The sequence below is a fragment of the Panulirus ornatus genome, chromosome 48 (genome assembly GCF_036320965.1).
Source record: "Panulirus ornatus isolate Po-2019 chromosome 48, ASM3632096v1, whole genome shotgun sequence".
Taxonomy (NCBI): Eukaryota; Metazoa; Arthropoda; class Malacostraca; order Decapoda; family Palinuridae; genus Panulirus; species Panulirus ornatus.
This window is the reverse complement of record NC_092271.1, coordinates 18,884,073-18,901,878: the sequence shown is the minus strand read 5'-3', so window position 1 is coordinate 18,901,878 and position 17,806 is coordinate 18,884,073. Positions and strand designations below refer to the sequence as shown.

Genomic DNA, 17,806 nt, shown 5'->3' with positions numbered 1-17,806 from the left:
GAAGCGCCATTGAACATTATGCGGTGCATAATTGTTTCCTGAACATTTATGAAAATATATCTCGATTTACGAGTGTTTCATGCGATCATTGGAAGTCAGAAAGGAAATATTTGTTCAGCTTGATGCCATACTTTCCCAGTGACAGTAATATACAATACATATGTATACTTCATCTACTGGGTGGCCTACGGACCGCCCCTGCCAGCCGTGTGATCATTTTCTTTTGATAAATTTGAGTTTCTTGTGTATCCTCATCATCTGTTCTTCTAAATTTGTAATAATTTTGATTATTCAAGAACCATCTTAGAGGGACGGGAGGTTATCTTAACACGATGGCCAGCATGATGAATCTGACGACCCTTGCGACTTTAACCAAACCCTACCGACCTGTTCGTCAAATATTTGAATCGTGCCTCCTGAATAAGCTGAAATACGCTTTTCACTGCAAAATGTTATACCAGGTGAATTCTGTTGTCAAACACAGAGCGAATTTAGTTCGTTGTAGGATATTCTGTGCGTTGCTTCATGTAATGTAGCGGCTGTAGTATGTGTGATAGGATAGGCGTTCCTGAGTCACTGAAAGCCTTCGCTATGCTGGCGTATAACATCTCATAGCAGTGCGACAATGCGAAAAGCTTTCTTACGTCGGTCTCAGTTTATGCTAAGCGGTCTTAAAAGCAAACCGTAGCTATGTGAAGGCAGAGATACCAACCTTTAAGTAATGATACCGAGATTTCTGGGGGGGGGGGGGGGAAGAAGTGCCTGGTTTCTGTTTGATGCGAACAGATCTCACCTTTTAAAGGGGTGGGAGTGCCATGGTTCCTCGGAATTTTTTTTTTTGGGGGGGGGTTTGACGCCCCCCCTCACCTCCTTCAAAAAAAGATTTCAAGCACTTGATACTGAAATAATCTTTATTTTGTGACATGTCAGTCTCCAGTGCCAGTGCAAAATACAGCAGATGTTGTAAAGGTTAACGAAGCGTAACAAAACTGGCGTTGATGAAAATTTCCGTGTGGTTTGCTCGTTTAGTCATGAGACGTATACCAGCTTGTTGCGACTCGCTAAAATGTCGCAAGGTTTGACATGCCTGTGAAAGGATTGCTGTGGATAATGCTGCGCTATGCTTATATTTAACATACCCATGTCTGTGTGATAATCTCATGTCGATATCATGCTACGCTGTGTCATATAACAACCCTCATAATTCAGAGAAATGAGTCCTGTCTCTGGTTGAATCATCATGCTCTCGAATCAAAAAATCACACAGTTGTAAGTAGGCTGAGTAAGAAAGGTTCTTCGCTAGCTAAGGAACAGGATACTTGTAGTTCTTTTTCCAAGGATATTCTCAAGGCTCAGTAACCTGCAGGACGGGGATTATTAAATATTATTATCAAGTCATGAACAATATGACTCCGGTCATTCGTGAGAACCAAATGGGGAGGATAGTTAAGGCTTCTTCCCTGAGACTGATGTTCGTTTCATCACATTCACAGCAGCATTACTAACAGGCTGTTACACACTGTCGTATCTTTATTCTTCCTTTTTTTCATAGCTATGTTCCCATTTCTTTTCCCTTTTATTTCCCCCCAGAATACCAATGAGTCTGTCCATGGAAACCTGTTTTTTTTTTCCATATCATTTTCCAATTTCTACATATCTTGTAGATTAACATTTATTTCACATTTTTTTCTTAGATTTGTTATGATCATATGAAGTTTTTGATAGCCGGAAAACGCGAAATTATTTTGAGCAGATGCTTTGAGCCTTGTTGGTGGGTATCCGACGCTTGGAAGGTGTGAGGATGAAGAACAAGTATGTCTGGGTTAGGTTCTGGTTGTAGATCTTAGCTTGTGATGGAGGGGAACACCATTCCTGAAATGTAGACAGATGAGACACTTGCTTGCGCGTTCGTGGAGAATATATGAATGTATATATCCAGCGTTTGACCAGGAGCTGTCTTGAATATAAGAACATATATACTCACCAGAAGGCCCACGGACCTAGCATGTCGGAGCGGGACACTTCGACAGGGGAAAAAATTTTGTTGAAGGCCCAAAATTGTGTAAGGAGGGCTATACTTCTGGATGTTCAAGAGCTCCTGCTCTATACCTCTTTTAAGCGAGCACAATCATGGTGGGTCTGACAAGTGCTTCATCAGTTACCTTCCATGACCTTCACCGGCCCTACGATCTGTTTTTCAGTGATGCTAGTAATTGCAGAAAGACGGTTCTGTTGCTGAACCTTCCTTAGTTCAGGCTGGCGTGTATACAGGGTTAACCAGTCAGAGGGGGATCATTTTGAGAGACTACATTCATTTTACACCTTTACTCATTATGCATCAAAAAGGCAAGTTTTCATCAAAATAAATGTCTAAATGAAGAGAAAGAAAGAAAGAAAAGAGAAACTATGCCAAGCCCCCTAAAATGATGTGAACAACAAAGTGAACTCTCATTCAGCCTTAAGCAATGACCGATATCTCAAATGACATGATAAAATTCATGACAGTCGAGGGCGCATGCGTCTTGCGACGCACACTGAACTACTACTGATTTTTTTTTTTTTTCTGGAGTGGATATTGTACGGGCCCTGCTTTGCCGTCTTGTCATTGCATCAATTGCGGCATGTAACAGAAAAATAGACTAGGTTCTGATAGATTTAGTTAGAATGTTTGGTTAGTTTTTTTTTTTCTACAAGAAATGTGTACATTAAGCAGGTGAGGTGTTCGACTAATCACCGTCGAGATACTTGTCCCCTTACGTAATTATTATACAGCAAGGGCCCGAGACAGTATTCACTCCCCCCCCCCCCCATCCAGATACAAATATTGTTTAGTCATCTACTTTATATTTCAGTGCATATCCAGATGTCTGCTGTTCGAACGGCATCCTTGTTATGTTCGACCAGCCATAATTATAAGGGATTAGGTCTTCTCTGAGTGTTCACTTTTTTTTTTTTTTTACTAAAGAGTTTAAATGTCTTGTTACTTATCCAAGGTGTAATCCTTGCTACACAAACAAATTGCCCCGTATACACTGGGAATGGATTGTCTCGAGTTTTCACAGTGTATGTCGGTTAAGAGCAGGAACATGCTTGTCTCTGAGTCCTTATAATGCCAAAGGTATTCTGTTTCAGCTTAAGTTTAGGTAGGTTAAGGTGAAGTTTTGCTGGACATATTTGTGTGGGATCATAGATATGTGAATGCCCAGTGTGACACATCTTGGTCTCCGGAGGACAGTTTTGAAATCCCGAATGTACAGTCCCAAAACAGTAACAGTTGAGCTGTTGTGATTGGATACAAGTAGTCATGTCTGGGCATGAGCAAAAAGGTTATTGGGGAAGGCAGTGTTTTAAGTGGGATATGGAAACTTTAGATGTTCATGATAGGATGTGGAAGCTTTGGAAGTTGAATCAAGGACATGGAAGGTTAGATGAGGGAGACTGGGTTCGGATAGGGTGTTGAGAGGTGGGATGTGGAGGGTATGTCGTGGTTATGAGGTTGCAGAGGGCGGAACGTGGAAATCAGAAAGACAAGATGTGATACAAAAGATTGCCAAAGATAAGAGGGAGTAATGTACAGACTTTCCAACACTGTGTATAAAAGTATGTTAGAGAACTTCATAGTATGTGTATGGCTGGGTGGTTGCCAGAGGACGTCAGCAGGTGCTGTCCCAGTGGAAGATCCACGAGTCGATTTTGTAGTTGCCCTTGGCAGCGTTTAAAATGCGTCAGAGACGAAAAATAAGTCTTAAAAACCCGTAGAAATTATATATATATATATATATATATATATATATATATATATATATATATATATATATATATATATATATATAGTGTTTGATACCGATCGTTACACGAGGCGCTGTCATAGCTGGCTCAAGACTGAACAGTATCCCATTTATTTGCATCTTTTACTGTCAGCTCACCATCTCCACTCGATTTGCACATGGATCGATGGTAGCTGAACCGTGGTCTCTCTGTCTGGACCTCTGATAAAGTGCATCTCATGGATCAGCGAGAGGAGAGGTTGGGGTTGGGGTAACGCTCGTCTTTTACCAACAAGCAATAGGCGCCGTAGAGAAGTTCATATTGCAGTCTGAAAGTAGGTTAGTCCAAACACCGAGGACAGTGATTTCGAAGGCAAGATGATCTTTGAGTTATATGACTAACCGACCAACGAAACAGCGAATTCGTTGAAGACAGCACCTCCGCGACGCATCGTACAAGTGGAGACTCCTCACTTTTAAGAGCAGTTATGCACCCCCTCCCACAGAGGCTTGTGGCCCCTTTTTCGCTTTTCAGACGACATTAATATTGAGTGACGAAGCATAAAAAACACATCCAAAGTTGCGGATTTAGAAATGCTGCCGATGGAATATTTGCTTCAAACAATATCACTGATCAGTCGACTTCATTCAATGATAGAGTTTAAACTGTCACATAAAACATGCAGAAAGAAAGAAGCAAATAAAGAGCGCTCATGTGGTATAATTTATCACATTTTCAGCAACATTTATCGGCTTCGTTTTCCTTACTGATGCGTGATTAAGATGTTGCTGTTATCCCTTATGAACAGGAATAGCCTTATTTGCTTTTCTTTTGCTTGTAGAGTTCCACTGACTAGCAAAGGTGAACTTCAGTGAGCTTTTTCCCCTTACAACAGAAAGATGTTGAACATTGTTTAAGATTAACAAAATCGGCCTTGACGATCTAAAATCATGAGTTCTTTGGTTCGGGGGAAAGAGGTAAAGAAAAAATAATACGAACTCGCCAAGATAGCGACGAAAACCTCGAAACAAGTGTGGTATGTGAAAGCACAATGTACCTGGAAGAACTTGCAACTCTTTTTTTTTTTTTTCCATTTCACTTGGAGTTGATTGCCATTACTAGTATTAGTCATTCTCATAAAACTGTGAATACAGAAGGAAATTTATCATGAGTCCGGCAACCGTTTCAAAACGAAGATATATATCTGTAATGTTTGATAACGTAAACAACTGATGGCTGTAATCAAGGGAATTTTGTTCGATGCTTAAACAAAAAAAAGTCAAAATGCTTTTACAGACGGAGGAAATTTCATTATTCTAAGGATATAGATTTAGAGAGGCAGTGAAACGGACACGACTCTTTCACTGGTTACCGTTTGTTCCGCTGGTCACTGTTGTTTCACTGGTTACCGTTTGTTCCGTTGGTCACTGTTGTTTCACCGGTCACCGTTGTAGATCAGTGAAACAGTTGACAAACATGTGCATTCACTTTTCCTCTCGACGACTACAAGGGTTAGAATAATTCTGATAATGTAGTAAATCATTATTATTAATCAAGAGTTTATTTTACACTATACAGCTCTAAGGAGGGGAGAAAGGCGCATTACACATGACAGTAGAGAGGATAGATGTGAGCGAGTGAGGCCTTTTCCTCGTCTATTCCTGATGCTAACTCGCTAATGCGGGAAACAGCGAACAAAGATGAAAGAAGGAATATATATATATATATATATATATATATATATATATATATTGGTTTCTCATGAACCATGTGACTATCAAGTCTCGTCTAATCTCAAAAATTGCCGCCTGACTGTTATTCATATCAAAATAGGTCAATTACTGGCAGTTTAAGTGCGACATTCCTTTTTGAAGGCATATGTTTAACTTAAAGATGCTACGCCTGAATTCGAAATCAAAAAGGCACTTTTTGATTTCTGATATGGACCAGGTGCCACAGCTCATGCCCTCATCCAATCAGCGTCTAGGTCTTTACGCTTTCTGCCTATAAATTTACAGTGGGTGTATGTGCACTATCCATGTTGCCATTGTAGGAGCAACAGGTTACACAACAAGGGGTCGCTATAGGCTGCGCGCGAAAAGTTAACACGCCACTAGGGGCCTTATATTTTCCGCAAGGTGGTGGTAGATGTCGCAGAGCGAGATTGAGAAAGGTGGTAAAAATCCTGTGCAAGATGGCAACAGGCAGCGTGCGTAGTGGTACGGTCGGGCACTTGGTAGAGGATTCAAGCCACCTACAATATTACGGTTCGTGTGTGCGCGTGAGGCTAGATATGTGTGTTGGAAGGTCTGAAGATAGCATGCGGCAAGCAGGTCATGGAAGGTAACTTGTAGACGAGTAACTGAGAAAGAAGGTACATTAAGGCAACAAGAAGTGTGAAGGTAAAGTAACGTTGTGGTAAGCAGGATGAGCGAAACCGGTTGGAAACGTTAGGGTAGATGGAGTTGAACGTGGAAGGAAGGACACGGAATTGATGATTTTTTAGAACAGGATGAGCCATTGCGAAGGAGGCGTTTCCAGTCCTCGGGGTGGTAGGTAGCCAGCAGGTCAATGATTGTCGGGTTCTAGAGGTCTGGAGGCCCCTTGATTCTGCCAAGTTAGGACGGGATTTTTTTTTCTTTTTTTTTTGAGAAATCCACGGAAGTAAGATTAAAGTCACAACTGAATAGTGATACAAGAATGATAATGTAAAGGAGTGGGAGAACCGCGAGCCTAGATATATATATATATATATATATATATATATATATATATATATATATATATATATATATATATATATATATATACACTACACAACCCGCAGAGCTAGGCTACACTCTCCCGCTCCCGGCTGAAGCGACCTATCTCTTTTTTTAACATTCACAAATTGATCAGAGACGGTAACTAGACATATGAGTATCAACAAGGATAAGCTTGGATGTTTAAAAAATCAACAAAGATTAGATTTGCATGTTTGAGCTTTAACAAACACAATATGTGGCTGCTTGTGCATCAACAAATACAATGTCTGGATCATGCACTCGCGAAAAAGTGCTTGGATGCCTCGTCATCAACAAAGACAATCTCTAAGTGTATCAACAAACACAATGTACTGACATCTGAGAATCAAGCAAGACAATGTGTGGATGCTGGAGGAGGCAGCAGCCCGCCCTGTGCGGCGGCAACCGCAGCTCCAGGCGGCAGGCGGCTGCTGCTCAGCTGGTCTTTGAAGCTGTAAACTCCCATCCTTATGCAATATTATTTTTTTTTTTACAAAATTATTTATATTATAGATAACCCTAAATGCCATATAATTAAATGCTAGGGACCTAGTATTACTTGACCTACATGAAGGGAAACATGCTCTCTATCTCCATATAAGGTGCCTATTTCATATATCTTAACATATAGGATGAAAAACCTATATGGGAGCTTACCTTCAACGGACCACGTTACCTTATAAAACAGTTTTGGTTCACCGTGATTCGTGATCAACACATTGTATCAACGACCATTCTCTAGGACTATAAATATTATATAAAACTATTAAAATAAGATGTTATGAGAAGCCAACACAATGTCTTACAAATGAAAGAAACAGTATAGCCTACAGCGAATATTCATGTGTATGTGTGTATGTGTGAGTGTGTGTGTGTGTGTGTGACAGAGAGGGAGGAAGGGGACAAGAGTAAGAGGATTATAGTGTCAATTTCCTAGAATGAATTAGAAAAGCGTTTACAGGAACAGTGACACTGAAACAGAATCAGAGGAGCGTTCGTGAACCAGGAGACGGAGAGACAGACAAACACAGTAGCTTGCTCGCAGGAAAATGAATGTTTACGTCAGTCCCCGTCAGAAACTTGGGTATAGTAGCTACTGCTTTTTTTTTTTTTTAATATATATATATATATATATATATATATATATATATATATATATATATATATATATATATTTTGAGAGATGGCTAGGACTAGTTGTTTCTTATTTTTTGATTAGGCTGCTTTCGACTCAGACGTAATAAATGGTTTGATCTGCCTTCCTTGTAGCGTACTAAAGTCATCTAGCTTTTGATTTGTGGCTGATTAAATCGCCCTTGAGTACATAAATGTGACCTGCATGGGGCTATCGACGAATGAACTACACTTCTTATAATATTCTGAGGGTTAATTTCTACGTCCGAGAGTAACCAATATTGCGATGAATCGACTCTTTAACTCATGTACACAACTAGTGGAGTAGCTACGAGGAAGCTGGCAATTATCAGGCTAGTCTCCTACAACTGGCAGCTTATTTTTTTTTTTAAAAAGTTGGCTTGGTATGATATCTTGGAAACTGTTTATAGAACTTTTATATGTATAAAAGACTATCTTAGTGCATATCCCTATCAGAGAACACCCTTATCACTTTCCATGAACAAAGTACATAACATAATGTGTTTGTTGTTGGTCTGTAAAGCACCCGGAAGCGTTGTCCATCGTTAGGCCTGGAGCATATTGTAGAAATGCAGTCCGTAGAATCCCACGTTAATTAACGTCCATAAAAAATATGACGTGTATTTGATGACAATGAATATCCACCATGTTGGATCTGACTCAGTACTCCGTTTATATGAAATGATTATGCGTGGAATATGGTTTTTGTCTGGTGTACTCTGGCAAACGAGTCCATCCCGCGGGACTGGCGGCGGCATGTTGCCAGTCTCGACAAACTAGGGCGGTGATGCCACACTCGGTCTAGCAGTTTCTGTTTTTCATCAGTTTTCCAGCTCATTAGGAAACGAATCCTCACTCGGCAGCCTCACTAGCACATCGTCGTACACCACTCAGTGAACACAGCTGTGTATTGATTAGTTTCTATTATCACAACACTCAACACTTTGAAAAAAAAAAAAAACAGGACGATCTCTTGCGTCATATATCAAATTTGCACAGATATACATACTCCATCAGTTCGTTTCAGTTGCTCGACTTTTATCTCTGTATTTTCAGGATCACAACCTCGGCAGGCCACCGTTTTCTTTTATCTAGCACTTGGAATTGGTTTATAAGAAGTAAAAGAATTAACAGTTTCTCAGGCTGCAGGCGATGACAAGCTTGAAAATACGTGTAAAAAGACGTCCTTTAAAAATTATGTCTATGAGTGATGATCATTTAGTCTTCTTTCGTCTTAATATTCTTGTTTCGTGAACCGCCGCCACCAGTGTTTTCACCGCTTCCTCGTGACCTTCGAAACTGTCCGCCTTCCTCAAGGTGCCGTGTCTGGTGGCTCCAAGGCTGCCACCCCCACTACCACCGTCACCTTTCCGGACTGTTCCACCTCTCCCAGCGTCCGAGGGCAAGGCATCTAGAGAGTTCTGCTTCTTGAAGACAGGCCGAGTGTGGAGGTCGTCCCGGTAACTCCTTCCGCTGGATAACTCTGTCGATATCGGGACGTTCTCGTAGATGTTTTCTTTCTTAGACGAGGTCTTGCGAGGGACAGTGGCCACGGCATAAATAGTTTCAATATCTCTGCGGCCAGGAGATTTGCGACTGGGTGCCCCCAGTTGCTCAGCGTGAACGATGGCTTTTACTTCCCCTAAATTGAATTCTCCTGACCGACCTTGTCCCCCTTGAGGCACCTGGGGCACTGGCACGGCTTTGGGAGTCCTGATTCCCGCCTCCCGCTCCGCTGACCGCGCCCGCCCCTGGGAACTTTCGCGGGAACGACATGCCGCAGCCACTGCCCGCACTTGGTTCTCGCGGATCTCGTCCACTCGCTCAGCACTTGTGCGGCTGTTGGGATCTGGCTCACCACTAACACCTCGTACTGACCCGATGCCAGAATACAGCTTAGCAGCCGCACGCATCAGTGTGGTATCACAGGCAGACTTCGGCCTCTCGGGAACTAACGAAGCATCAAAAGCCGCGGCCGCGAGGTCCAGGTAACGTTCAGGGTGATGGTCGGGCATGGCCTTGGGTCGAGAGAGGCGATGCACCACCCGACCTACAGCGCCACGCTCTCTCGACGACGCCCGACCTTCGTCTGCGTCACTCTCATACTCGTGCTTCTTTTTCTCGTCCCGCAAGCGCACCTTTTCAAGGAGCTGCATAAACACACCCTTTTTAACCTCTTCTACGTCGCTGCCTTCAGACCCGCGGCGCTGATTGATTCGTAGAGACGACGTGGAAGACACCATTTCCGTCTCGCTCTCACACCCACGATGTCGCTCCCACACCAGCGAGTCTCCTTCACTGTTCTGCCGCTTGCGTCTGAAGCTGCGATCTGCCCGCCGCACCTCCACGTAGGACCCGCCCAGCGCCGAGGAGGCTAGGGTGGAGCCCATGGAGGACGCAGGTGATACAGGACCGCGATATTTATCTCCTTCTCTAGTGGGGCCCGGATCTGCTCGGCCTGAGCCCGGCCCTGGAGAGAAGCCTGAAACACAAGCCTGTCAATTGGGCGTCAGTGCGCGCCGTTCTAACTACAGGGAAGGTGGAGAGGGACGGGAGAGGAGCAGGAAGGGGAGCCAGCCGCGCCAAACACTGTTTACAAGCCCTGGAAATGTACTCTGAGTCATTTGAGGTAACTGTCTCACTTCAGAACGCCCCCCCCCCCCTTTTTTTGAGAGAGAGATGAATGGCTCTAGTGATCTTATTTGTTCATGTGAAGCATAACTATCATTGACCCTCTGCTGTGACACTGAAGGCCAACGGTTACCTCTCACGACCCCGAGTCAAGCGTCATGTCATACGTAACACCGTCCAGCACCAGCCACCGTCATGGAACCTGGAAATAATGAGAGTATTCCATCAACACTTAAAGAGACGACTAAGTTGTCTGTCTATTCAATCTCTACAATGACATCCTGGACTTAATGAGACTTACACAGAGCATGATATATCATGATCTAATTTGACAACACTAGATGTGGTCTATGATCTATATATTGATGGATCATCTTGATGATAGTTTGTCAGTGAAAACTGCTCTATTTGCTTAACCAAAATAGCAATTTCTTTTTTGAGATTAATTCATATACATAAATAAATCACACACAAACATATACATATATATATACAAACACATATCATATGTGTTTACTAATGATTGAAATCAGTAATTCCAAGAATAACAATTACAATTAAAAGATCAAGAAAGAGACCTCTACAGCCTCTCATTGACTACACCTACTGCTGGCTCCGATGTTGGCCAAGGAGTAAGGCTGGGGTTCAAGTGTCATGCACTCCCTGTGTCACTCATTGCCTCTTGCGACACCTCGAGTGTCGCCTCCAGTGCCCTAATGCTCTCTCCTGCCTTCTTTGTCTGATGATGTCATATCTCAGGCGTCACTTGCACCGCGGTCCCTGGTGGTCCGTTCGAGTGTCACGGTGCCATATGGTACATTACGTTAAAGTGCCACTTGCGGTACTGTATAGTATGGGACACGTTCTACCGCTAGTCTCATTTGTTGTCGCTTTGGCTCGAGCCCAGGGCCATCTATTTGGCCACCAATCCCCATCCCTCCCACTTTGGAATGACACCTTTATGCCACCTTGTCACTGACGACTTTTGAGTTGCTGGTGGAGGAGGAGGCAGGTGCTAAGAGACATTAACCCAAATCCGCGCATTGCGGATGTGGAGGAAGTTATTCGGCTTTACAATGTGCGCGTTCATTTGCATTACATTTGTTTGGTATGGATGTATATATGAGTCTTATTAACTGTTATCAATCCTCTGCAGAGTTCATCTCCATGAGGAGGGGATGTCGACTGTGGTTTGCCAGGAGAGCACATTTTCAACCATCGGGCAGCCAGTAATGCTGGTCTTCACAAGACATCGCACAGACGGCGCCGGAAATGCTAGAGTAATGTAAGTCTTTATGTTGCATCTTTGCTTTATCATTCTCCTCCCCTCCCCCTAACGTCACCTCCGCTCTGACTTCTCCAACAGCCCTGCGCCTTCCAACACCTGCTTCTCTTCCCTTGTCCCTCCCCCCCAAAAAAAAACTGTACCTCCCAGGACCTACTTCTCTATCGCTATACCTGGCAAGACCTCCCTCTTTACCCCTGCACCTCCCAAGACCCCTTCTCTATCTTTACATCTCCTAAGACTTACCTCTTTACCCTTGTGCCTCTCAAGACCCCCTCCCCTATCTCTATACTTCCTAAGATCCCCCTTTTTATAAATTGTAACTTGTAACACCTTCTCTATCCCAATACCTCCTGAGATCTCCCTCTTCACCCTTGTACTTCTCAAGACCTCTTTCCTTACCCCTGAATGTCCTAAGGCCTCCTATAACCCCCGTACGTGTTTCCCAAGACCGCCAGTACCCCTCGTGGGTACAATCTTCCCCTTTGACTTTCGTACCGCCCCCAACTTTCCTTCCAGCACGTGTGCTTTCCGGGGCCTCCATCTCAACCCTTACCCTCCTCGCTTCTGTACTAAGCCTCGCCACCTCCATCTGTACCACCGTCATCCACCACGACCTCCTCGCCATGTCCACCTGTGTCACCGTCATCCACCACGACCTCCTCGCCCCTCCACCCATACCACCGTCATCCACCACGACCTCCTTCACGCCCCTCCACCTGTACGTCCCTCATCCACCAGCACCTTAGCCCTCCACCTGTATATCCATCATCCACCACCACTTTCTTCTCCATTAGACGTACTCCTCATAACTGAGCCCTGAGCGCCGGATAGTGTGTGTGTGTGTGTGTGTGTGTGTGTGGGAAGTGCAAGAGGGACGCATCTGAAATGAGGGAGTCACCACAATCGCGTCACTCACCACTTAGACGAGTTGGTGGGTTGGGGAAGGGGGGGTCACCACAATAGCGTCACTCACCACTTAGACGTGTTGGTGGGTTGGGGGAGCCACCACACCCGCGTCACAAACCACAAAAGCGGGTCCACTCTAAACACTGTGATGTACAATGGCACATCACCTCTGTGGACAATGAAGGTACACAGGTGTCCATAAACACTCATCTTGTACACATTTACACTATCGCCAAATATTGACACAGTTATAGTGGCCACAGATGGAGGCTATATCATCAAAGGTGCTACATGCCTAAATCAAAAGTGTGTGTGTGTGTGTGTGTGTGTGTGTGTGTGTGTGTGTGTGTGTGTGTAGAGGCACTCCTTTAGCGAAAATATAATCAGACTCATCCTGCAAACACACTGAACACACAAATACACCAAGGCACTCCCACGTTTACTGATGTCCCCCAAATGAACAGTTCTGTGTTACCGGTAATGTACACATGTACACTCACAAAATAGTCCACACACTTGCACGCCCTAGATAGAGTTCCATGTACGTACATAAACCCCGCCCCTACTGACAGACAGACAGACAGACAGACAGACACACACACACACACACACACATACACTTTGTTTAGTAGATTTTTGCATCATCACTAACAAATGCCTCTATGCTGTGCTTCATGAAGGTCAGCAAATATTTATGCAATTATCACGTATTTAATAACTTTATTTCCAAAATACACGATTTAACACTAATGGACTTTGCATTTAATCATCTCAGGCCAAATTGACGGTTTGTTTAGGTCATCCCGGGCAATCTATATATAGATCTTCAAATGTTATTCAACGTCCTATTTTAGTTAACGTCTCTAAATGGAGTGTTGGATACACCTAAGGTCTGATCAGATACGTATGAAGACAAAGTAAATTGGTTCAAAGACTTCGAGCCTTGTGATACTCCATTATTTACAAAGAACTCGATGCTTTATGATAGCGTCTCTTACCCAGCTGTGTATTTCGGTACCAAATCTATGTTATTTTTCTATCATACGCAAAATACAAGTATTTCAAACTTTTTGTTGAAGATTAGTGTTTCTTTAATTTCTTGCCAGTGTCTATGGTAGTGATAATGAACGAGTCTTGGTAAGGAATCGAACTTATACATGATAACTTACATCACCAATATTATCAATCGATTTGTCTACCTTGCCACGGTAATGTCTTGAAGCCTAACTCAGCAGATTTTTTAATTCCAGCAGATCCCTACTTGTTACGCTCATGGTAATGCTGTAAACACCACAAAGGTTATTCGAAACGTTTGCAAAGGAGATATCAAGCCAGGCAACAAGTTTTGTTTCCAGAATTGCCCAGAGCAATTTATGTCGTTGGGTTTGATATGCCACAGTATTTGAATATAGAATATTTGCATTCTGCTGTATGCTGACTCTGCTTTGCAAGACTGGGTGATGTAAAGTTTTTGCATTATCACCGTCGATGAGACAGAGTTTCATACGAATCTGCTTGAGGTTACTTGAACGCCTCCCAAATAGCCCCATGGAGCGTGATACGGTAAATGTAAACAAAAGATCAACTGATTTCTTCCTCGGGTGGAGAGACCACACCACTCCCTCCCATGCCCTGCAACCTAACACAGAGATATTTCAATATGTTGTCTCATATCTCCTCAGATGAACAGGATATTTAACAGAGCTGATTGGTTAACGACACATTCAGCCAATTGATATACAGACAAACATTCACGCTATTGCTGTCATAGTCCTTTCAAGCTATTGGTCTGTTGAGGTATATTTAGGCAATTGTCCTTTAGAATAGTTCAGGCAGTTGTTATTTGTTGACACAATGAAGCTAAGTGTATATGAGTCATACATATAGACTAACTAATTTAGAGGGTATTTGAAAAAAGAAAAAGTAGTAGTTAGAGAACCTGAAGATGAGGAATATAAACATCCACATTTAACACACATACACGCGCACACACAAATATATATATATATATATATATATATATATATATATATATATATATATATATATATATACAATGTACCTACAAAGTTCTGTTTTGTGGTTCATAACACGGACATGATAGAGCGGAGTACAGAGTGAGGAGAGCTGGGTGTGGGTGGGGAGTACAGTTAGGTCAGTAGTGGATGGTTGACAGCGTCAAGGCGAGAGGAAGGAGGTTGCATGACTGCTATTTTCTAATCAGGGTGTTCCGCCTTCAACACCCCCCTTTTCTTTGTACCTTGGAAAGAGCTGCGTATGCGTTTTCCAAAACTTTCTTATATTCGTATTCTCGTCTTCAGTAAAGAATATATTGCTGAGAGTTTAGTTTTAGAATCTCTGATAAACTCATACCTCACATATGTTTTCCATCCTCTAGCCTAGCGTAGCATTGGGTGTGATGAAACTCCACGGGTTTTTCGCTTCATATGTCACAGCTGGAGTTTTCGCTGGGTCTTTTACTAATCTTCAACTAAACTGTTGAATTTTAACTCCACATATGGCGTGCGTTACTCGTCTCTATATTTTAAGCTGCTGTTTGTTCTATCACTCAACGCCCTCTCGATCGACTCTTCCCTTCCATCTCTCACCCTACATTACCATGTCGTCCCACTTCCTTCTCCCTTCTCTTACCCTACGTTACCCTATCCTCCCACCAAGATTACCATGCCGTCCCACCTCCTTTCAATGTCTCTCGAAAGGAAAGTAAATCAACAGCCATGCTGGCATTATCCGCCGGTATTTGTGTGAGGTTATCTTTTGCAGTACATTGCATTGGCTCGCCATCTGAGTGGTACATATTTGAGAATTGTTTACTTTCTTTTCTGTGTTGATCTTGCACGCAACTTTACCAATATCATTTAGGTAACGCTACTAGCTTCAGATGTAAACTTATAAGTTCATATCCTTTTCTCTCTCTCGTATATATATATATATATATATATATATATATATATATATATATATATATATATATATATATATATATATATATATATATATATATATATTCTGTCACCTCACCTACGTTTCTGTACATACGTATTTCGCTTTCTTTTGAACATCGTCTCCTATTCCACCTGTTTCTGCTGAGACAACTCCCACTTCCGCCACTGTGAAACGTGTTATATCTATCACTTCTGCTGTCTCTTAGAACTGCAGGAAATAAGAGATGACTGGTCCACCTTTATCCAAATATGTCTGTGTCCACTTGTCCCTGACGTGAGTGAGGACATCGCTCCTGTAACAAAGATCGAATGGTGACCTCCTCTACCACACAACAAGTCTCGAGGAAGGTCTTCTGCTGTCCAAACCCTCCAGCTGTTGCTCTCGCACAAGCCTATCCCATTAGCATCCTTGAGCTCTTCGTTGTCTTCTTCGTAGTCCTCTTTGATCTAAAGTATCAATCATACTTTTTGGCGTAGTATGTAAAGAGATTTAGTCTCCTTCACCTTTCGGATGAACTACTGAACATGTGCCGAGATGTATGTCTACAAAATCCTGACAAAGTCCAGTTATAATTTATCCTCAAAGTATCTGGCATTTATTTCGGTGTTGTCACGTTCGAGCCATCGTCGTCCTGCCGTCGGAGACGCATTGGTAACGTCCGCGACATCTTTCGACGGATCCTGCAAGCTATCTCCTTAATGACGACATCCAGAGCAGACTCTCCCCATAGCTGGTACCCAGTGCAGGCTCTCAGTCTCAAAGAATTATCCTATCTAAAATATTCTCTCTGGATTGGGATGTCTGTAATATCAGAAGAAGCAGAGATACCAAGAATAAAGTAAGTCATACACACACACAGCAAAGTATCTATATTCATATGAGACTCTGGGAGATTTGTAAGGAGGGCAAAAGTACGTGCAAAAAGTAGTTCAAAAAGTTTTTCCTCTCTTTTTAAGAAGTCTAAGATTAGTGTGTAGAAGAGTGCAGTTCACCAGCACCTTGTACAGCTAATGTTATCCACACAATGCCACACACGTGCCCTGTCTAATTTACCTGGGCCATCTCCATCTTGCCACCTGCCTTCCCACACTACAGCTCCTCCCAGCCACCTGTGTTTTCTGTTCACTCGTCCTTGACATTCTCAACCCATTTTCCCTCTTTGCTATATAGTCTTCTCAGTCCACTCTCGCCTCCCCAGTAGCTTTCTCATCTGTCCACCTCTCTCTTCCAACCGCGTTTTTCAGCCCACCCGTCCTCTGCCACCAGAGGACGGGTGGCAGAGGACACCAGCCTTTCCCGGATCTCCTTCCTGTCCCAACACCCTTCTTAGCTCACTGGGCTTCCTAGCCCAATCTATCTCAGCCGTTATCATTCTCAGCTCACACCCTAGGCCACCCTAGCTCATTCTCAAGGCTACTTCCTTGTGTTAATCCACTTGCCTAGTGCCGACCAACTCTTGCAATTCTCCACTCCAACACCAACCTCCCCCCCCTCCTTCCCCAAGCCCACTCACCTCTGTCCCCAAGCCACTCATATCTCTCTCCCTCTGGCTCACTCATGACTCTCTCCAACCACGTCATTTCTGCCACCAGCTCACCACTTCCTTCCTCAAGAACATCTAATAATTTTGACAGCACTGCTCATCCTCTGAGGATCACTTGTCTTTACTGGTTCACGGTGCGTCTACTCACAGCCTCTCCGTGTCCTCTCCTCTCCCTCCTCTCACTAGCTTCTCCTCTTCCTCATTCCTCTTCCTCTCTACCCCTCACACCTCTCACCTCACTTCCACGTTTCCCTCGCTTCTCACCTCATCACTTTTTCACCTGTTGTTTCTTTTCCCTTCCTTTCTTCTTCACATGGTATCCTCTCTTATGTTCTCTCTCTCTCTCTCTCTCTCTCTCTCTCTCTCTCTCTCTCTCTCTCTCTCTCTCTCTCTCTCTCTCTCTCTCTCTCTCACACACACATACACTAAACCTCTCCTCTTTGCCCTGCTCCTGCCCTCCCCTAATTCCCCTGCCCCTCCCCCTGTCTCCCCCTACTCTCGCGGTCAGCCACTCACCATGCGCATGATCGCTTTCTTGGTCCTCCTCCTGGTCAGGCGTCCGGCGGGTATGGGGCGGGTCAGGGGGCTTAGGGATCCCACTTATAAGCATGCCAGAACTCGCAGACCCGCCGCCGCCGCCGGCTCCCGCATCGTCCACAGGGCCTGAGACGCGGCTAGCCCCGTCTGCACACCCCCGCCCCTCGGCTCTGAAGTGAGGGAGACAGTGAGAGAGACACGGGCTCTGGAGGGAGGGGAGAGGGGCAG

At 43.7% G+C, this 17,806-nt stretch overlaps 1 protein-coding gene across 1 annotated transcript in view; it reads right to left on the bottom strand.

Moving 5' to 3' along the window:
• Positions 1-2,310: 2,310 nt before the first annotated feature.
• The window catches only part of LOC139764179 (uncharacterized), an 89,362-nt gene continuing 73,866 nt past the window's right edge, over positions 2,311-17,806 (bottom strand). Inside the window, exons 13-14 of the mRNA XM_071690737.1 lie at positions 17,558-17,748; positions 2,311-10,188 (exon numbers count right to left, since the gene is read on the bottom strand). Of these exons, the coding sequence (XP_071546838.1) occupies positions 8,921-10,188; positions 17,558-17,748 (1,459 nt within the window). The 3' untranslated portion in view covers positions 2,311-8,920. The remainder of the gene's footprint in view (positions 10,189-17,557; positions 17,749-17,806) is intronic.